We start from the raw sequence: 20,422 nt of genomic DNA, 5'->3' as shown, positions 1-20,422 counted from the left end.
AGACGGTTCCCATAGCTCCAGCCATAGTGGGAAGGGAAGAAAATCAGTCCACTATAAACCGTTTAACCAACTGGGTATATCACATGTTGACAAATACATAGAGCAGGCCCTAGGGCCTACAAAACCAGCCCCACTCCCAACCACAAGGTTGAAAGTCTTATAGGGCAGGACATTAAGATTCCTTCATAAATATGAAAATAGATTAATCAACTGGAAAAGATCTTTGAATAGGTTAGCTAAGAGCCATGACCACCACGCTGCCTTGCCCTCCCCTTGCATAGAAATGTAGTGACGTGGTCTGACTGTGCAATAAGTGCAAACAACAATTATTCAAGTGTCTTAGACATACTGGCAAGAAGCACCCCGGGCTTCAGGTCCGAGAAATAGTCGTGCCCTTTACAGCCTCCTGGTTAGCTCCATCCAGTATCTTCTAGTCCTCAGGAAAGGGCAAGAGACAGACCTGGGGTGGAAGAAGAACCTGGGGTAATAGCTGCCTGCCAGTTTGAACTAGAATTAGGAGTCCTCTGGTCCTGTCTGCAGAAAGTCCATTGGGGGGCCAGGTGGGAGCCGGGGCTCCTTGCTGGATTTCAGAGGCTTGGTATCAGCTGTTGACCCTAACTAGGAAGGCCTCTCACTGCTGTCTCCCCTCTCATATACAGCCATTGGTCACTGGGAGCCATAGTTAAGCCTGACTCGATCTCGCCTGCCTCCTGTGGGCGCCAGGGAAGAGTCAAGGCAGTGCACCAAGGAGGCCCTGTGGCTTCAGCTGAAGGTCCATCCCCAAGGTGAGCCAGGAATTAATCCTCTCACCCATCCTGCTCTCCCTGGGTTTTCAGACCTGTGCCTGAGACAGAGAATGGAGCCAAGTTTCTTGGCCTTTCTTCTTCTACCTCCATCTCCTCAGAGGCACCTGCAAGGCATGGAGCAGCCCCCTGAGGTCTAGGCCCAAAACCATTTTCTTCCTGGGGACTGGAGCAGTCCATGGCTTCATGGGCTGGAGCAGCTGGTAGGGCAGATGCTCGGAATGGCGGGATCTCTCTTACTTTGTACTTGAGACTACTGAGACGTGGTAGGGGCCCATCAGACAGTGATTCTTCTCGGCCTACAAATGGGCAGGCCTCTTGATGCAAGAACTCTGGTGAACCAGGCAAAGAACGCCACCGCCGAGCAGGTGGGGCCAAGGGTTCTTGCCAGTCAGCCACAGGCAAAGTTCCAGGTCCTGGTGCATCCAGGTCAAATACCAGGGAGATAACAGACTTGCTGGGCAGGTCAAAGAACTTGATCTTGCCACCTTTGAGGTCCTGGCGAGCAGTGAAAGGGTTGATTTTGGGGGTGCGGGCAGCAGCACCTCGTGGCCGGTAGTAGGGGTCCAAGACATTCACTGTACGTGGGGGTTTACGGGAGAAGATGTCTGACTGGCTTCGAGATAGCCAGATAGTACGTCTTGGGCGGGGAGACTTGGGAGGGATCTTGTCATCTAGTGAGCTCAGTCGCTTCACCCCAGGTCCTTTCTCCAAGAGTCCTGAAGAACAGTATATCAAGTCAGGGTTACTTTGACTAATCATAACAAATAGAAGCAGTGCACAAAATGTTCTTACTTGGGAAAACAAAGTAGCTACTGTTGTCCCCACTTCACCAGTGAGAAAACACTCAAAAAAAGAAGGTTCTATACCAAATCACACTTTTTTTTTTAATGTTTATTGGTTTTAGTGAGAAGACGGGAGAGAGAGTGAGTGAGACAGGTACATCGATCTGCTCTGTATGTGCCCTGACAGGATTGAACCACCAACCTCTGTGCTTCCGAACGATGCTCTAACCAACTGAGCTATCCAGCCAGGGCACAACTCCTGGAGTTCAGTACTGATTTAATCTCTTACCCTTGGCTATGGGTTGCAGCTTCCTGTCCCTCTCCAGCTCTTCCTCTTCTAAGCGGCTCAGAATTTCCTCCAAGGTCTTCCCAATCTCCACAAAGGATGGGCGCAGTTTGGGGTCCATCTGTAGACATCCACAGCAGCCATTAGCCCTGCCCTATTACCTCTCACCCCAGAAATAGCATTTCAGTCTGTTTCTAGCATCTTTTAAGACTCAGATGTGCAGCTAAGAGATCTTTTCTGAAGACCATGAGGATGATTCCCAGAGCTAAGGTCAAGGGCTAATGTGTAATACCCTCCCCTATCTCTGCACCCTTCCTGTGTCTTATCCCTTTATTTGGCAGAGAACCCTCCAAAAGGGTATGCTCACATTGATTTGTTCTTTCTTCAGTTCTGCTGCTAATGTGTTTCTCAGCACTACCTAGACAAAACCCAGCTGCTCCTTGGTCCTAACAGGTAGGTCCAGCTCCAGACCTGTATAAAATGAAACCTAACAAGAGCCTTTCCCATCAGCCTTAGGACCATCTGAATCCACAGTCTAACAACCGACCAGAGCTCCACCAATATCCTAGGCAAGGGGTGGTGGGTCTTCCCAGTAGGCTGAGGATCGGATATTACAAAGCAATTTTCCCTTCCTTGGTCCAGGGTTCTGGAGAGCCTGGCAGGCCCAGAGAAGGAGATGTGGGCACTGTCATTCATTGGTGAAAATAAGGCCCCTCATGAGGCTATTAGCAGCCATTCCCTACAGTTCTAACCAGGTGAACCCAGCCCCTGACCAAAGCCGAGTCCAGGGGAGACACTCACATTACAGCAGTTGAAGGTAAGCTGCAAAAAGTCTGGGGGACAGTCTCCCACCATGTGCTGGAAAGCGTCATAGTCCAGCCCAAAGTTCTGTGGATAGGGGAGGGAACAGAGGACAAGGGTAGACAGGTCATTAATCCCTCCCTCCGTCCTGGCCTGCTCAGAAGAGGCTGAGAATTGCCCCGAGAAGTAGCCACACAGACTAAGTTCCAGAAACTCCACCCCAAGAGCAAAACAGTTCCACAGCCTCAAAAGCAGCCCCACCTCAGTGGCACTGATCCTCGTGCCTGCAGCTCACCTCTGTGCGCGGAAGATAGTCCGGATCTGCCTGGATGCGAGCGATGATCTCACAGAGGATGATCCCATAAGAGAACACGTCCGCCTGGTGGGTAGTGAGACCTCAGTTTCCCTCACTGGAGTGAGACGTGGGGTTTCTGCCCCTCGTGTCCACCAACCCAGGCCTGGGTCCTACTGCCCACATTTCATTCAATTCATTCACTGGGTAGCCAGGTACCTGCCCTGCTCTGAACATAAAGGGTGATCCTAGACACTGCTAAAGATAAGATTCTAAGAACAATGAAGCCTTGGGGTCCCCAGACTCACCTTCTCATTGTAGGTCTCACCTCGGAGAACTTCAGGTGCCATCCAGAAGGGTGAGCCCACCACAGCCAGCTTCTCACTCCCCATGCTGTGGGGTGAGATGATACAGAAAATGAGCTTGCCACTGGCTGGTACAATGGGATTTCTCCTGAACTAGAATAAGCTTGTGATTTCATCACACCCTCTCCTGCCCAGTTCTAGCCTAGGCACAGACTAGAACTAACGAAAATTTAGGAAGCCGAAGTTGAGCTGTGACCAAGTCCTGGTCTCTAGGGAGGAAGCTGTAGTTCTCTTTTTGCTGTAGTTCCCTCTGTCACCCCAGCAACCATTAAAGGCTACCCACCTGACATCAGGGATCTTCTCAGCCAGGCCAAAGTCAGCTACCACTGCAGAGTAACCGTTTTCGTCCCTCTTTATCAGGCAATTCTAGGATTCCCAAAGAAGAAGACAGTGTGGCTCAGAAGTGGGGCCAAGCGGCCCTAAAATTACCACCACCCCTCCTTGCCATGGGGCACCTTGCTCCTTGGAACCATACTCTTAGACTGACCGCAGTGGTTGGACTTCGGGGCTCTGGCAGCCATGTGAGATGAGTTAGGTTTGGATCTTGGGTGGCTGCTCTAGGATTCATATCATGCTCCAAATACTTACCTTTGCTTTCTATGTACTAGGCATGGTTCTAGTGCCAGAGATAACTCAATGACCAGAAACTCTTGTTCTCTTGGAACTATCCAGTGGAGGAAGACAGACTTTCAGACCCCTGGCCTCCCTTCCTCTCCTCAGAATATAGAGACCAAAAGCCAGGCCTGATCTTGCCAAGAAATGTAAGCACAGGACAAGTACCCAAGCTTATACTAACTTTCACTGCCCACAGGATCACAGATAACCTACTCTCCGGTATTCAAAGTCAATGATCTGGCTCTAAACCTGGCTTATGCCCCCATTTGCTCCCCTCTGTCGCTGGTGCCCCTACGCACACAGCTTCATCCAGACTTGCCCACAGACATGCTTGACTTGTGAAACCTGAACAGGCCCTTCAAGCCTTTGCCTTTGTCTATACTGTTCCCTTCCATTTGGAATGTTCTCCCAGTCCTTTTCACCTCAGAAAATTTCATGTGTTTTAAGGCAAGGTTCCTCCCAGCTCTCATCTTTATTTCTCTCATCACAACCCCTTTAACTCCTCCTCTATGCCACTTCCTCTTGCAGTTTAGCAGGCTGTCAGCTGCTCAGGAGCAACTGCTAGTTCTTCACAGTCTTCAGCTCATAAGAGAGGCTTAGGTCATACTGAACAAACTCTACTGTCTCCAGAAGAAAGGATGAACACAAACAGCTTGTAAATAAATACAAAGCAGCAAAGACCTCTCCCCAAATAGCTGCATTCAAAAAAGCCCTACATGGCCCTGGCCGTTTGGCTCAGTGGTAGAGCGTCAGCCTGGCGTGCGGAAGTCCTGGGTTCGATTCCCGGCCAGGGCACACAGGAGAGGCGTCCATCTGCTTCTCCACCCCCCTCCTTCCTCTCTGTCTCTCTCTTCCCCTCCCGCAGCCGAGGCTCCATTGGAGCAAAAAGATGGCCCGGGCGCTGGGAATGGCTCCTTGGCCTCTGCCCCAGGCGCTAGAGTGGCTCTGGTCGTGACAGAGCGACGCCCTGGATGGGCAGAGCATCACCCTCTGGTGGGTGTGCCGGGTGGATCCCGGTCGGGCGCGCGCATGCGGGAGTCTGTCTGACTGCCTCCCCGTTTCCAGCTTCAGAAAAATACAAACAAACAAACAAATAAACATGGACATTTTCATTAAAAAAAAAAAGCCCTACACCACTCTGGCTCAGGAGCCACCTTGCTCTACCCTACTTCCTCCAGAGGCAGCGGAGAGTAGGGGTCCTTGGCTCACAGAGACATTTCTGGGGCCAGCAAGACCCTATCTGACCCAGACCCACACCCCTCCTCCTCACCAGCCTTGGCATCCAGTTGCCAAGGCATTGCCAAGTCACCTGCTTACTCCACATTAGGTACAGATTAGTCCCTTACTCTGGCCTTGACATGATCACACTATTCTCTTTTTCCCTAAACTAGAATAAGCTTGTGATTTCACCACACCCTCTCCTGCCCAGGATCCCCGGCAGACATCCATTGTCTCTGGCTTTCAATCAGGACCGTCCTTGTACTTGACCTGATATTAACCTTCCCATCAGTCCTGCTGGCTCGGCATCCTCCAAGCTCCTTGACTTTGAAGGGCTTTGGGGCCCTAGGCCCACTTGGTTATTAGTCAAAGTCCAGGCTTAGGGCACTGGCCTATGAGGCAGTGGCAGCTCAGATCTGTTAACTATTTTTCTCCTCTCCTCCTCCTATTTCACTAACAACTCAGGCTCCTGGTCCCAAGGTTAAGTGTAAAGTCCTATTTATGATTTGCTTTATAGCCCTCAGAAACAACCTTGTTAAATTCAGCTTGGGAGCAGCAAGTAAGGAACACCGAATGGCCACAGTGCACTGCCTCGTTCATGAAAGCTGCTCAGTTTCTGCTCCGTCTTCACATTCAGGGAAACCTGCTCATTCACTGCAAAGCACCCACTCGGGAGTAAGTGACTTCACAGTAGCTTCTCTGAGCAGCTGAGAAATGGCTAAGTCGGGAATGACTAGAGCCCCACAACATGGGGCAAGGTGGCATCTGCCTCTGAATTGAAATGTGACCGCTGGTCTCCTCTTAAAGTATATCCAGCGGTCACATTGGCTATATAACTGGGCATTAAAGCCAAAGACGAAGATGGGATACTGAAGACCAAAAGAGCCAAACTTCAGGGGTCTGTCTCTGAGATGATAAGGAAAACAGGGAGGAACCCTAACCAGAATTCACCCCTGTAGAGCTTTACAACAAACTCCTGAGCCTGTCCTTAACAGGGCCCAGGTTAGTGAGGTTTGTCTGGCAACACTTTCTGTTTTTACTTCTTTGTCCCTCATTCATTCTTCACTGGCTTCTTACTGGAAGTATTATCATGGAAAATCCCAATGAGTTCCATGGCATTAAGCGAAATAGAATTAGTGCTTACATTACTTGATCTTTCTGCTGTTAACATTGCTGATTACATCTATCAGTGTTTTTAGGTATCATTCAGGAATTGTATTAATACTAAGCATGCGAAGAACAATCACTTTTGGTTGTGGAGCTAACAGATTAGCTATTAGAGGCTAGTTGGAGCTATTCCCATTCCTTTTTGATTCTTTCCTCCTGGTTTCTATAACAACTACAATTCTGATTTCCTTCTCTGCTTTTGTCTAGTCTATAGACTTCAGTGCGGGCTCTTTTTCCCATCCAGTGAGGATGATACTCTTGGGGTTCCACCTTAGGCCTACAGCTCTTGTGCTCTTTTGTGGCGGCCATTCCACATTTCTTTCTTTCTTTTTTTTTTTTTAATTATTAAGTGAGAGGTGGGAAGGCAGAGAGACAGACTCCCATATATGCCCTGACTGGGATCTACCCAACAAGCCCACTAGGGAGCGATACTCTGCCCATCTGGGGCTTTTGCTCCATTGCTTGGCAAAAGAGCTATTTTAGCGCCTGAGGCAAGGCCATGGTGCCATCCTCAGCACCAGAAGCTAGTTTGTTCAGATGAGCCATGCCTTGAGGGGAAAAGAGAAAGGAGGGGGGGGGAAGGGGGGGAAGAGGGGAAATGGAGAAGCAGACAGTCGCTCTTCTTTGTGTACCCTGGCCGGGAATCAAACCTGGGACTTCCACACGCCAGGCTGATGCTCTACCACTGAGCCAACCATCCAAGGCCCCACATTTCTTTTCTAAAAACCACCTTTGTGCTGATGATTCCCAAATGTCTATGCTCAGCTCTGACCTTGATCCTTATGCTGCAGATTTGCACAGCCCATCTATTTCTGGACATATCCTGGATTACTCATATTGAACTCTATACATGGAAACCTGACCTCAACATTTTCTTCCAAAAGCAAAAACTCTAGTTGTAAGTTCCATCCAGTTTGCTAAGCTAGAAACTTAAGTGTTAGTCAAATAAGTTTGAAAATATGATATATATATATATATATATATATATATATATATATGATGTTTGCTTGCCTATAGTTTGCATTGGGTGTGGGAGACAGGCTGTAGGCTGGCAAGGTCCTTATAGCCTAAGGCTTGGTTTTAAGACTAAGCCTTTCCCACCCTTTTAATACTAAGATCTTCTCAAAACTGAGCTTTCCCCCACACCCCTGACTGTTGCATGATGTGGGGTGGTGCACTCTTATGAGGAATCCCGTTTATGATGCAGATGAGTGGCTTTGTATCAGAGACTTCCTTATTTGTATATTGGCTTAAAGGCTTTAATTTCTACACCATAAAATGAGGCAGACCGGGGGGGGGGGGCACTCTTGCTCAGATCCTGCCATCAGCATTGCAGAGGAGAGGCAGCCAAGATGGCAGAGTGCTAAAGGAGAAGCCAGTTTGTGCAGGAAAAGGAGATGGGGAACAGAGGTGAATAAGGCTGGTGAGGTAGAAACCTTTAATTCTAGGAAACTCAGATGAGTCAGTCAGTGGCTTTGGGAGCCCTGGATGGAAAGGGAAGTGTTTCCTCACTGTGTGTATTTCTTGCCCGCCAGGTACGAGCTAGGATTAAAGCTAATGGCCCACCAGTTCTTGGCTCCGTTGTTTCATTACCGTCTGTCTGAATCAAATGTGAACCTGCATGGGCCCAGTGGCTGTGATGGTGGCTGCAGCTACTGGCCTTACACTAAGATATATCGTATGTTTTTATTCTTACTCCAACTAATTTCAGCTTCTAGATGTTTTTCAAGTCATTCCCTCCCTCTTCATCCTTACTACCTCTGCTCAAGTCCCGGTCTTCATCATTCCTCCCTGAATATTGCCATACTCTTCCAACTGGACTCTGTGGCTTGGTCCAGGCTTGATCTCCATAATCCACCTTCCTCATTCCTGCCAGCATGATCTTTGTAAAATGCAAATCTAACTGTGTTACTGCCCTATTTAAAAGCCAGCAATAGCCTGACCTATGCAGTGAGTAGAGTTGACCTGGAATGCTGAGGTCACCAGTTCAAAATTTCCGGCTTGCACGGTCAAGACACATAATGAGAAGCAACTACAAGATGGTGCTTCCCGCTCCTATACCCCTTCTCTCTATCTCTCTCCCCTCTCTCTAAACTGAATAAATAAAATATTTTTTTAAAAGCCAGCAATAACATATAATTCCATTTATATGAAATGTCCAGAATAAGCAAATTCATAAAAACTAAAAATAGATTAGTGGTTGCCAAGGGCTAACTGGAGAGGGGACTAGGATAAGAGGTTTTCTATTTAGAGCGATAAAAAGTTCTGAAATTAGTGGTGATTATTGAATATACTAAAAAACCACCGAAATGTATACTTTGAGAGGGTGAATTTTATTTTATGTGAAAGCATATCTCAAAAAAGCTATTGCCTGACCTGTGGTGGCGCAGCGGATAAAGCGTCGACCTGGAAATGCTGAGGTCGCTGGTTCGAAACCCTGGGCTTGCCTGGTCAAGGCACATATGGGAGTTGATGCTTCCAGTTCCTCCCCCCTTCTCTCTCTCTGTCTCTCTCTCCTCTCTCTCCCTCTCTATCTCTCTCTCTCTCCTCTCTAAAAATGAATAAAATAAAAAAATTAAAAATTTTTTTTTTAATTTAAAAAGCTGGCCCTGGCCGGTTGGCTCAGTGGTAGAGTGTCGGCCTGGAGTACGGAAGTCCCGGGTTCGATTCCCGGCCAGGGCACACAGGAGAAGCGCCTATCTGCTTCTCCATCCCTCCCCCTCTCCTTCCTCTCTGTCTCTCTCTTCCCCTCCCACAGCCGAGGCTCCATTGGAGCAAAGATGGCCCAGGCGCTGGGGATGGCTCCATGGACTCTGCCTCAGGCGCTACAGTGGCTCTGGTTGCAACAGAGCAACGCCCCGGATGGGCAGAGCATCGCCTCCTGGTGGGCATGCCTGGTGGATCCTGGTCGGGCGCATGCGGGAGTCTGTCTGACTGCCTCCCCGTTTCCAACTTCAGAAAAAAAGAAAAGAAAAAAAAAATTAAAAAGCTGTAATTTTTTTAAAAGCCAACAATAGTTTTTATTTCCTATCTACACTGCTCACAAAAACTAGGGGATATTTTATCACTTCATATTCATTTTGAAATATCCCCTAATTTTTGTGAGCACTATAAAATCCAAGTTTGTATAATATGATCAGACTCCTCTCTTTTTAACTCTGAGCCTCTACCATTTCAACTTCACAGTCTGCACATCATACTGTTTATGCCTCTATGCCTTTGTCTATGCAATTCCTTTTGGTGTGGTCTGGAATATTACACACACACACACACTACTTACTCAATAGAATTCAACTTTCAAGATTCAGCTCGGGCATCATCTCTTCCAAGAAAGAAACTTTCTCGATACCCTCAGGTTGGGTTCAATTATATCCTTTTTCAAAACATCCTATGCTTTCTCTTCTCTCTAATCTTAGCATTTCTCATATTATAATGAAGTATCTGCCTTCCTATAAGTATAGACTGTAAACTATAGACTATCAGCTTTAGGAAAGCAGGGATGTCTTAAGAGGAAGATGGCCTGGAAAATATGTCCTAGCCCTTCAACTAAGGGAAAGATTGCCTACTTCTGTCTGTGTGGTCCCCTAGAAATTATAAAACACTTTTCACAAACACAATCCAACACTTCTTCAAAACATACCTTCAGGTGAGCATATGAGATTTTTACATTTAAGATGAGAAAAGTGAAGCTTTCAACTATAAGTGGTAAAAACCCAGGTCTCCTTAGCCCTGGCCAGTTGGCTCAGTGGTAGAGCGTTGGCCTGGCATATGGAAGTCCTGGGTTCGATTCCCAGTCAGGGCCCAGGCTAGTGAGGTTTGTCTGGCAACACTTTCTGTTTTTACTTCCTTGTCCCTCATTCATTCTTCACTGGCTTCTTACTGGAAGTATGATCATGGAAAATCCCAATGAGTTCCATGGCATTAAGCTAAATAGAATTAGTGCTTGCGTCTAGGGTAATGATTGCATGTCTCACCTACCTTGGACATGGCCCCTGTATAGACTATAGAGTATGAAACTCAGACCACTGTGGAGTTCTGAAAAAGCCAGACCAATTTTCAGGTTGTGTGGGAAGCAAGGTCCATTACAGAAAGAATGAAAAATACTTTATTCAAAAGTATCTTTGTGTAGAGTAAGCAGCAGACATAATCTTAGACTTCCCTGAGGTGAGAGGTGACCTTTTCAGGTTCAAAATGGAGCCCAGGCATTGTTGCTGCCTGGTTCCTGTTCCTCTTTGTCCTCATACCTATTACCTATATAGTTTCCTCTTCAGAGGCAGAGAAGGATCCCACTCATCTCTGTATCTCTAACCTAGCACAGACACTCAGAAAGAGCTTAGCAAAAGTTTGTTATGTGAAAGTTTGGACTATGACTCAAGCAATTGGACTTCTTTCAAAAGCATATGTCAGCCTGACCAGGCGGTGGCGCAGTGGATAGAGCGTCGGACTGGGATGCGGAGGACCCAGGTTCGAGACCCCCGAGCTGGCCAGCTTGAGCGTGGGCTCATCTGGCTTGAGCAAAGAGCTTACCAGCTTGGACCCAAGGTTGCTGGCTTGAGCAAGGGGTCACTTGGTGTGCTGAAGCCCCGCAGTCAGGGCACATATGAGAAAGCAATCAGTGAACAACTAAGATGTCACAACACGCAACGAAAAACTAATAATTGATGCTTCTCATCTCTCCGTTCCTGTCTGTCTGTCCCTGTCTATCCCTCTCTCTGACTTTCTCTCTCTGTCATATGTTAAAGGCATACATAATCAAACATTCACTCTCCATAGTGGAGACTGAGCTGACAACAGACTCACAGGGGTAGTGACGAATGCATTTCTGGAGCCAACACAAATCCTTCAGAAATGGGCCGGAGTAGACACCCGAGAGCACTGCCTGAGGTCTCCTAGAACAACTGCGTGGTCGATATTGGCACTGAATAAAACCAACACAGCACAGAGGGATCAGAGGCTGATTGCCCTGATTGCTGCCTAAATGTCCCAGAGACTGTTAAAGTCTCTTAGAAGAGTACCTGGTTTGCTGTCCCATCCCTTGCCCTCCATCCTACCATGTGCTCCCTTATCTTTACCATATCTCTTATGTACTAATCTGCTCACATATCTGTCTCCTCAACTAGTCTAAAAGCCCAAAGGTGGTACAGAGTGGGTTTCAGTAATCTATGTCCCCAATACTATATCCTCTAATAACAGCACAGTATAAATGTTTCCCAAAAGCTACTGATGAATCTCATCAGAAAACATGACTACAGGATGCCCTAACAGATACTCAGTACACCCCTCCAGCACTCAACTGTGTTCCTAATTTATGCTCTCTTCAGTCTCTGAAAATGGGCATTTTCTGTTCCTAGCTGTTGTGTAGTACAGTCTAAGGCCAAACTTGGGTAGGCTTTTTATTCTGATGAATTCACCAGAGCGGCTTCTTTGGAGTCAATTAAAAAAACACATCTATACAAAAACCAACAAACTAAGAATAGAGGTACAATTCATAATTCATACTCCTAGGGGTAACCAAACACAGTGGTACTTGCCTGATCCTGTGCAGTAATGGTAATAAGCAGAAACAAACTGCTCTCTCTGCTGCCCCTAAGAGCCAGGCCTTATGTGCAGTTGTACTAGCTACTCCTACAGTTACAGGTAAAGCCTGTGTGTGGTTATTGCCACTTTTTGATGGAGCTCATGAACTGAATATTTTTAAAGCCACATTACTTCCCCCTTCTTTCTAAGTTAACTGTCAGCATCACCACTGCACAAAGTTATATCAGGCTATTTCTTAGAAGTAATTACAAAATTAGACTGAACAGCTATCTCTGATAGACTTCTCACTCTTGAAAGCAGTAACACAGTAACCACTGACCTGTGACTCCTGCAAAGGCAATACTACTTTCAGGAGGCACTCTGATAGGAAACTAGGGATCTTCTTTGCCTCAACCCAAAGGCTCAGGATCATTTGGAAAAAAAGCATCTGCTTCTCTGTCCTGGTTTACCCACCTGGAATGTGTTCCCACTTCTTTAAATCCCTCTTGTGAACTGTTTTTTATTGTTGTTGATTTTGTGGTTTTGGTTTGTTTTAGTGAGAAAGAGACAGGAAGGGAGAGAGATGAGAAGCATCAACTTGTTGCAGCACTTAAGTTGTTCATTGATTGCTTTCTCATATGTGCCTTGATGGGGGGGAGGCCTCCAGCTGAGCCACTGACCCCACGCACAAGCTGGCAACCCTGCACTCAAGCTGGATGAGCCTGTGTTTAAGCCAGCAACCTTGTGTTTTGAACCTGAGTCCTCAGTGTCCCAGATCGACACTCTACCCACTGCACTACCACCTGGTCACACTGTTGTTTGGTTTTTTTCAGAGCTATGAGCTCTGGCCTGAGAAGTCCAGACTGATTGCTCCTGTGAGGTCAAGGACAGAATCTATTTTACAGACTGGGAACCTTGAGGCCCCAAGGGCATCTGAAGTCATTTGGAGGGATGGAACAAAACCGGGCCTGGGTCTCAAAATCTCAGCTCTCAAGCAGATATTTTGGCCTCTGTGCTATCAAGCAAATTTTCTGAAAGAGATCCAGGAAGCCCCTCTTCTGACAGGCTCTGTGCTAGGTGTGAGATACAACACAATAAAACAAACAAATAATATGAAATAAACCTTCTATTGTACTTAAAGAAATTAAACTCAGACCCAAGGCTGGCAATGGGGAGATAATTTGGAAACCTCAAAGCCCTACTCAGACCCTTTAGCCTTATTTCTCCCTGAGGCTTCTCATTCTTAAGGCCATTGTAACCACAATACAGGTCTTTTGGATGGGGCTGCTCTGGCTTAGGTGTGGACTCACTACCTTCTCCCTAATCCCTGCAACACAGTTACAATGAAGCTAAAACATTCAGACAAAAGGTCAGAGATAATAAAAGGGCAATAAACATAATCTCTCCTATTGGATGGTCTGTCTGGCTTGTAAAGTTCCTGTTTATCTTCAATTTGAGATTTCCTAAAATGCACATCCTAGCTTGTCTCCAGTTTTCAAAGTCATTTGTTTTTCCCTTGAGGTATCCTCAATACCTCCTTAAAGTTCAGACCCAAGCAAGCACAGCCAAGTGAGACAGTTCTTTCTCCTGAGTTCCTAATTTCTTGTTTCAAGCCACTGGCAGGCACCGAGAATGTCTACTCCCTCTTAGGAAAACCAAAACTACCCTATAGTTCCAAAAAAGTTATAGTCATTTTTACAACACAATAAGCCCAGAAAGAACCACACTTGGACACGATCAAAATGGGACAAAATGCTATGGGAGCACAGAGGAGAATATTATGAGCTCTTAGAACTCAATGGGGAAGCTTTCATCCAGAAAGCCTAGTGATATTTCTTTTCTCTGAAAACCTATTCAAACTGTGGCTGAACACTCAATTGTAAAATGCTGTGGACTGTTTCTTAATTATTTCCCAACAGGACTGTAATATCTCTAGGTCAGAAATTGTCCTTTTCTCATATTCCTTCATCCAGGGTGCCAGGCACAGGATATACTCATGTAGGTATGAAGGAAATATCTGTATGATACTTTGTCATGATCTCTCTCCACCCTGGAGGAAATGATGCTCTCTAAGTAGGAATCAAAGATTTGATTTTGGCTGCATGCCCAAGGTGAGACTAGGCTATCAATTTAAGGCAGATCTTAGTTGACATGACTCCACCCATTTGCCTGGAACAATTGCAGTTTTTCTTCTAGTCTTGACTTTCTAAAACATTATAGGAGATGAGAAAAGGCTGATGAAGGGAAAAGATACCATCTTCCCCAACTGTCCAACTGTCCAGTCCTTGCAGGTATTGACAAAGATAAAGACCGCCTCACAACCAGGTCTCAGCTGGTCACCGCATTCCACTGCCAGGCTTAATGCTCCTTCATTAACAGTGCAGCTGACTCACATGGCCCTGCCACATGCAGAGGCCCTACCATCCCCTCCCCCAGAGCTATTTTCTAGTTTATAAACCAATAGTTTATAAACCAATGGCTAGGGTCCTTCAGGGACATTACTACTGTTTGGAACACCAGAATCTAGTGTGAGGTAGCCAGAAACTGACTTCTCTAGTCCTTATTGGCTCTGAGAGTACAGCCTACTTTTGTTCCCTTTTCAAACTTTTTCTTTCTTTTTTTTTTTTTACAGGGACAGAGAGAGAGTCAGATAGAGGGATAGACAGAGACAGACAGACAGGAACGGAGAGAGATGAGAAGCACCAATCATCAGTTTTTCGTTGTGACACCGTAGTTGTTCATTGATTGCTTTCTCATATGTGCCATGACCGCGGGCCTTCAGCAGACCGAGTAACCCCCTGCTCGAGCCAGTGACCTTGGGTCCATGCTAGTGAGCTTTTTTGCTCAAGCCAGATGAGCCCACGCTCAAGCTGGCTATCCCAGGGTCTCGAACCTGGGTCCTTCTGCATCCCAGTCCGACGCTCTATCCACTGCGCCACCGCCTGGTCAGGCTCAAACTTTTTCTTTTAACAGACTCCCTTACCCTTCATCCACGACAGAAGAGGTATAGGAGTATGCATACACATGTATGCACGTATGTGTGTGTACATGTGTATATGTTGAGGATGAGGGATAAAATGACAGCTATTCTTGGGCAGGTGCAAAACTCCCATATACCTCCCTAGAAGACTTTAAATCAGCTCTTGGACAGAAGTGATATTAGATGACTTATACATCCCACATCAATGATCAAACAGTATTATTTATATAAGCTTTGTCCCTGTGGCATCCTGGGCCACTTGGCCCTGAGGTGCCTGCCTGTAGCATGGCCAACTTCCTCTAAGAGCAACTCTTTTCTAATCTGGTCACGCAGCAATTTGGACAGCAAGAGAATACTACAGAGACCAGCTGACACCAAAGAGGAACTGGCAGAAACTCAATCACACAGATAGAAAATGGGTCAGTACATTATGGCCCTCAAAACCTACACTCAAGTAACTAAAAATCACTAACTCCTGCAGTCAGTTAAGAGCTACTTCCTGGAGGCCATACAGGAGAACAGTAAAAGACCGGCTCCCACATGCCTTAACTGCTGTCATCGTGTTGAGCAAGAACCTCTTAACCCTCCTCACACCAACTGCTCCTACAATACATTATTCAGGAGATTAAAGTAAAGCATGAAGGTTCCCAGGAGGTATGTGTTGCCTGGCTCAACAATGAGTTACCTGCTATGAGCCAAGATTGGTTTTCTAAGGGCTAGCTAAACAGAGGATTAAGTTGTATCCTCTGTGATTAAATGTCAAATCTATAAGAAAGCTCCATCATTTCAAAGCTTATTAATGATTGATTTCTTTCTTACTACATCTTTCTTGGTGATGGAGAACAATATCTCAAAGAGTTGCGCAAGCAAAGCCTTCGTACCTTAGATGTGAGGTCCCGATGGAAAATGCCTTTGAAGTGAAGGTAGCTGAGGCCCACTGCTATGTCATACGCCAGTTTCACCCTCACAGTCCAGGGCAAATGCAGGTTACTGTCTAGCAACTGTTCCAGGTTTCCAGAGTTGATATACTGCAAAACAGAAGGAAAACCCAGCTACCATTTGTCAGGAATATTGGAGAGTAAGTGCTTTGTTTGTTGTTTTAAATGACTAAGGGCTTATTCTGCACCTGGACACTATGGTAGGTGCTACACACAAAGATACCTTTCTTTAAGGAGACCACACTCTATTAAGGTTTATAGAAAAACAATATCACTTGGTAAATGCTAAAACATAGCTTTGTACATGTACAATAGCACTGTGCAGCACCAAGAAGAGTTACTTAGGCAATCTGAACATATCACAGAAAGCTGCACAAGGAACTAAGGAGTCAAACATAGAACCTAGGGGAGCAGGAAAGATAGTCCACACAAAGGGAGCAGCATATGCAAAGATATAGGTTAACTGCATGGTGCATAAAGAAAACTAATTTACTCAACATGGCCAGAAGAGGCAGGTGAGGCTGATATGCTTTGTTAAGATATATAAGCTTTACCTTGTCTGTAGGGAACAAAAGAAAGCCTTTTAAGCAGAAGAGTAACATGATCATATTTCCTTTTTAAAGAAAATATTATTTTAGCGATGTTAAAATAGATGGATTAGAGAAGATAACCTGGAGAAGGGGAAATAGGGTACAGTGGTAGGCAAACTCATCAGTCAACAGAGCCAAATATCAACAGTACGACGATTGAAATATCTTTTGAGAGCTAAATTTTTGAAACTTAAACTATATAGGTAGGTATATTCCTTATCGAGGTAGCACCCGCACCTGGTCTTTTGTGGAAGAGCCGCACTCAAGGGATCAAAGAGCCGCGTGTGGCTTGGGAGCCGCAGTTTGCCGACCAGGGGATAGAATATTATTGCAATGATTCTGGTGAGAGAGGAGTGTTAAGTGCCGAGCTAAGGCAATAGGGGAGGCAATGGAACAGAGCAAGATTCAAGATATGCTTAGATGGCAGAGTCAAAAACAATTTGATTAGTGCCTGGATGGGGGAGATGAGGGCAATAAAAAGCTACAAGTTGATTCCAAGCTATTGGTCCCAGGATGCCATTATGAAATACCAGGAATAAAGGGAGAGAAGCTAGTTCTCAGAAGAAGAGGCAATGTTAAAAGACAGCAAGTTCAGCCTGAACATGTTGAGTTTAAAGGTTTGTGGGACAACGAAGGTGGAGATGTCCTATAGAGAGTTGTTTAAAGTTCCAGAACAAAGTCTGGGCTAGAGACTAACACTTAGGATGCAATAACATTGAGCTGAAGTAGTCACTGAGGTCAAGGAATGTATGAAATTGCCCAGGTGTTAACATGTAAGGTGGGAAACTACCATTTAAATGAGCAGGCAGAAAAGGAAATAAGCAAGAATATCATCATAGAAGTCAAAGAAAGAGAATATGCCAGCCCTGGCCAGATGGTTCAATGGGTAGAGCATTGGCCTGGCGTGTGGTGTCTCAGTCTATCCCCAGTCAGGACACACATGAGAAGCGACCATTTGCTTCTCTTCTCTTCCTTCTCCCCCTTCTCTCTCTTTTCCCCTCTCCCAGCCAGTGGATTGATTGGTTTGGCCTTAGGCACTGAGGATAGCTTGGTTGATTCGAACATTGGCCCCAGATGGGGGTTGCCAAGTGGATCCTGGTCGGGGCTCATGTGGAAGTCTGTCTTACTATCTCCCCTCTTCTCACTTAAAAAAAAGAATATTCCAGCCTGACCAGGCAGTGGCGCAGTGGATAGAGAGTCGGACTGGGATGCGAAAGACCCAGGTTCGAGACTCCGAGGTTGCCAGCTCAAGCATAGGCTCACCAGCTTGAGCCCAAGGTCGCTGGCTCAAGCAAGGGGTTACTCGGTTACTCAGTCTGCTGAAGGCCCGCGGTCGAGGCACATATGAGAAAGCAATCAATGAACACTAAGGTGTTGCAACGGGCAACAAAAACTAATGATTGATGCTTCTCATCTCTCCGTTCCTGTCTGTCTGTCCTTGTCTATCCCTCTCTCTGACTCTCTGTCTCTGTAAAAAAAAAAAAAAAAAAAAAAAAGAATATTCCAAAGAGGAAAAGACCAAAAGTATCAATGCTATAGATCAAGTAAGATGAGCATTAAAAGTATCTACTGGCCTGACCTGTGGTGGCACAGTGGATAGAATGTTGACCTGGAATGCTAAGGTTGCCTGTTATTATGAGTTGATTCCCACACCTCTGCCTCTGACCCCCATCTCTCTCCTCTTTTTAAAATCAATAAATAAAATATTTTTAAAAAAAAGAGGGAGGGAGGGAGGAAGGAAGGGAGGGAGGGAGGGAGGAAAACAGTGTCTACTCGTCTGATCTGTGGTGGCACAGTGGATAAAGCATCGACTTGGAAATGCTGAGGTCGCCAGTTCAAAACCCTGGGCTTGCCTGGTCAAGGCACATATGGGAGTTGATGCTTCCAGCTCCTCCCCCCCTTCTCTCTCTCTCTGTCTCTCCCCCTCCTCTCTAAAATGAATTAAAAAGAAAAAAGAAAAACAAAAAACGGTGTCTACTGAATTTGTAACGAGGAAGGTCACTGGCAGCCATGACCAGATCAGTTCCAGTAAAGTAGGTAAGACCAGAGTAAGAGCAAGGTGAACTGAGAAGTGAGTAGGAGATAAAGCTATGGAGAAATTGTGTGAAGATGTACTCTTTTGAGAAATTTGGCTATCATTCCTACATACCCATGAAGGGCTGCTTTGCTTTAAAAACAAAAAAGAGAGCAAATAAGCATATTTATTTAGAGATGATAATAATAGCAGCAGCTAATATTTATTTAGAAAGTGCTTACGTACTTTGTGCCAGGCACTATTCTAGGAACTTTACATTAATAACCTCATTTAATCTGCACATACCCTGTTAGGTATCCTCATTTTACAAAAGGCATTTAGAGGTTAAGAAACTTAGGCGCTGGCCAATTGGCTCAGTGGTAAAACGTTGGCTCAGTGTGTGGAAGTCCCAGGTTTGGAAGCGACCATCTGCTTCTCCTCCTTTCCACTTGCCCTTCTTTCTCTCTCTCTCATTCTCTCTTGTCCTCCCGCAGCCATGGCTCAATTGGTTTGAGGGAGTTGGCCTCAGATGCTAAAAAAAAAAAAACCCAAATAGCTTGGTTGCTGAGCAATGGAGCAGGTGGGCAGAACATCGCCCCCTAGTGGGCTTGTAGGGTGGATCCTGGTCAGGGTGCATGCAGGAGTCTATCTCTCTGCCTACCCGTACTCTCACTAAAAAAAAAAGAAAAGAAAAAGAAAAAGAAAAAGAAAAGAAGCTTGAGCAAGGTTATCCAATTATTAAGAAGCAGATCCTGTGTTCAAACCGAGGCGTTGTGACTCCAGCATCCATGCTCTTTACCAATTACGTTACACTGGAGAGTTAGAGGCTGCAGCATCTGAGCCACAGAGCCTCATGCAGACCAGGAGCTCAAAGTTTTTTGCCAGTTAGGTTAATGAATTTATTCAAACTTTACATGATGTACTATTATCTCCCTCCTCCTTCCAAGGGAGAAAAAGGGGCAAATTCCTCTAAGCCTAAAATGTTAATACCTATTATGGAAGATATTATTGGATCTACAAAAGACTAGGGAACCTAATGGGATAGGAGGCAAGAGGTCTGTCTCCTGTTTAGTCCAATTCTGTCTCTTAATATAGTAGTCATTTACCTTTGAACAAATCAACTAATAAGGCTACCATACTGTTTTCCACCTATAAAGTAGATATGAATGATAATCTCTGATCCATGTAACTCACAATGTTATTGTGAGAATCTAATAAAAATATATGAAAGTGCTTAGAAAAAATTTAAATACCATGTAACTTGAGATTTTTCTGTTGTGGTAACAAGCACCAAAAAGAACCAGTTGGGGGCAGCACGATACAGCACTTCAGATCCTTGGACGAGGTGGAGAATGGCTAAAAGTATACCTAACTTCTCAAAAGGGAAACCTGTCAATCTGCCTCATCCTGCTTGATAATCCATCTTTGGAAATCTCAAAAGGAGGCATAATGACGGCATTAACACAGTGCCTTCGTTTCTTCCTTCCAGTTCAATCTGTCCACGACTCACATATGAAGTACTCATTTGCTAAAAAGAAACTGAACCTGCAAATGACAAGCTACATGGGAGCAATAAAGCTGACACCTAATCATGGAGACAGATTTCTTTAGCTCTCAAAGTCAGAAAGATCTGAAGGGGTGGTGGTTCACTCCTTTGGCATGGTGACAATGTGAAAGTATTGGTGGGGCTGATAAGTCTCTGGGCCTTCAGAAACCACAATGTCTCAATGTCTCAAGATCTTTTGCATCTATGAAGAAAGGAAGTTTGAGATCTGCCAGCAAGGAAGATTTCTAGGTTGCTACATACTCTGTGTGCCCATTAGTTGGAACATTCACTTCCCCATAAACAACGCCCAGTGCAGACTCAGCTGGTGTGTCCACTGAACAAATCCCTCTGCAGAAAGTGGAGGCAAGAGCAACTGTACTAACATGTTCAGCTTTCTGGGATAAGGATAACAGCTGATTTACTTTCTTTTTCTTCCAGACCACTCCCTTGGGCAGCCCTACAAAACAACCTAGGGCACTGGCAATACATTTACATAACTTATAAG

At 45.6% G+C, this 20,422-nt stretch overlaps 1 protein-coding gene across 1 annotated transcript in view; it reads right to left on the bottom strand.

The window, feature by feature from the left end:
- Window positions 1–78: 78 nt before the first annotated feature.
- TESK2 (testis associated actin remodelling kinase 2) overlaps window positions 79–20,422 on the bottom strand; it is a 169,497-nt gene continuing 149,153 nt past the window's right edge. Inside the window, exons 5-11 of the mRNA XM_066269345.1 lie at window positions 15,711–15,857; window positions 3,616–3,698; window positions 3,276–3,360; window positions 2,971–3,054; window positions 2,676–2,762; window positions 1,878–1,995; window positions 79–1,522 (exon numbers count right to left, since the gene is read on the bottom strand). Coding sequence (XP_066125442.1) covers window positions 807–1,522; window positions 1,878–1,995; window positions 2,676–2,762; window positions 2,971–3,054; window positions 3,276–3,360; window positions 3,616–3,698; window positions 15,711–15,857 — 1,320 coding nt within the window. The 3' untranslated portion in view covers window positions 79–806. The remainder of the gene's footprint in view (window positions 1,523–1,877; window positions 1,996–2,675; window positions 2,763–2,970; window positions 3,055–3,275; window positions 3,361–3,615; window positions 3,699–15,710; window positions 15,858–20,422) is intronic.

This window comes from Saccopteryx bilineata, chromosome 3 (genome assembly GCF_036850765.1).
Source record: "Saccopteryx bilineata isolate mSacBil1 chromosome 3, mSacBil1_pri_phased_curated, whole genome shotgun sequence".
Classification (NCBI taxonomy): domain Eukaryota; kingdom Metazoa; phylum Chordata; class Mammalia; order Chiroptera; family Emballonuridae; genus Saccopteryx; species Saccopteryx bilineata.
The sequence above is the reverse complement of the archived record's forward strand: the minus strand, read 5'-3'. Positions and strand labels throughout refer to the sequence as shown.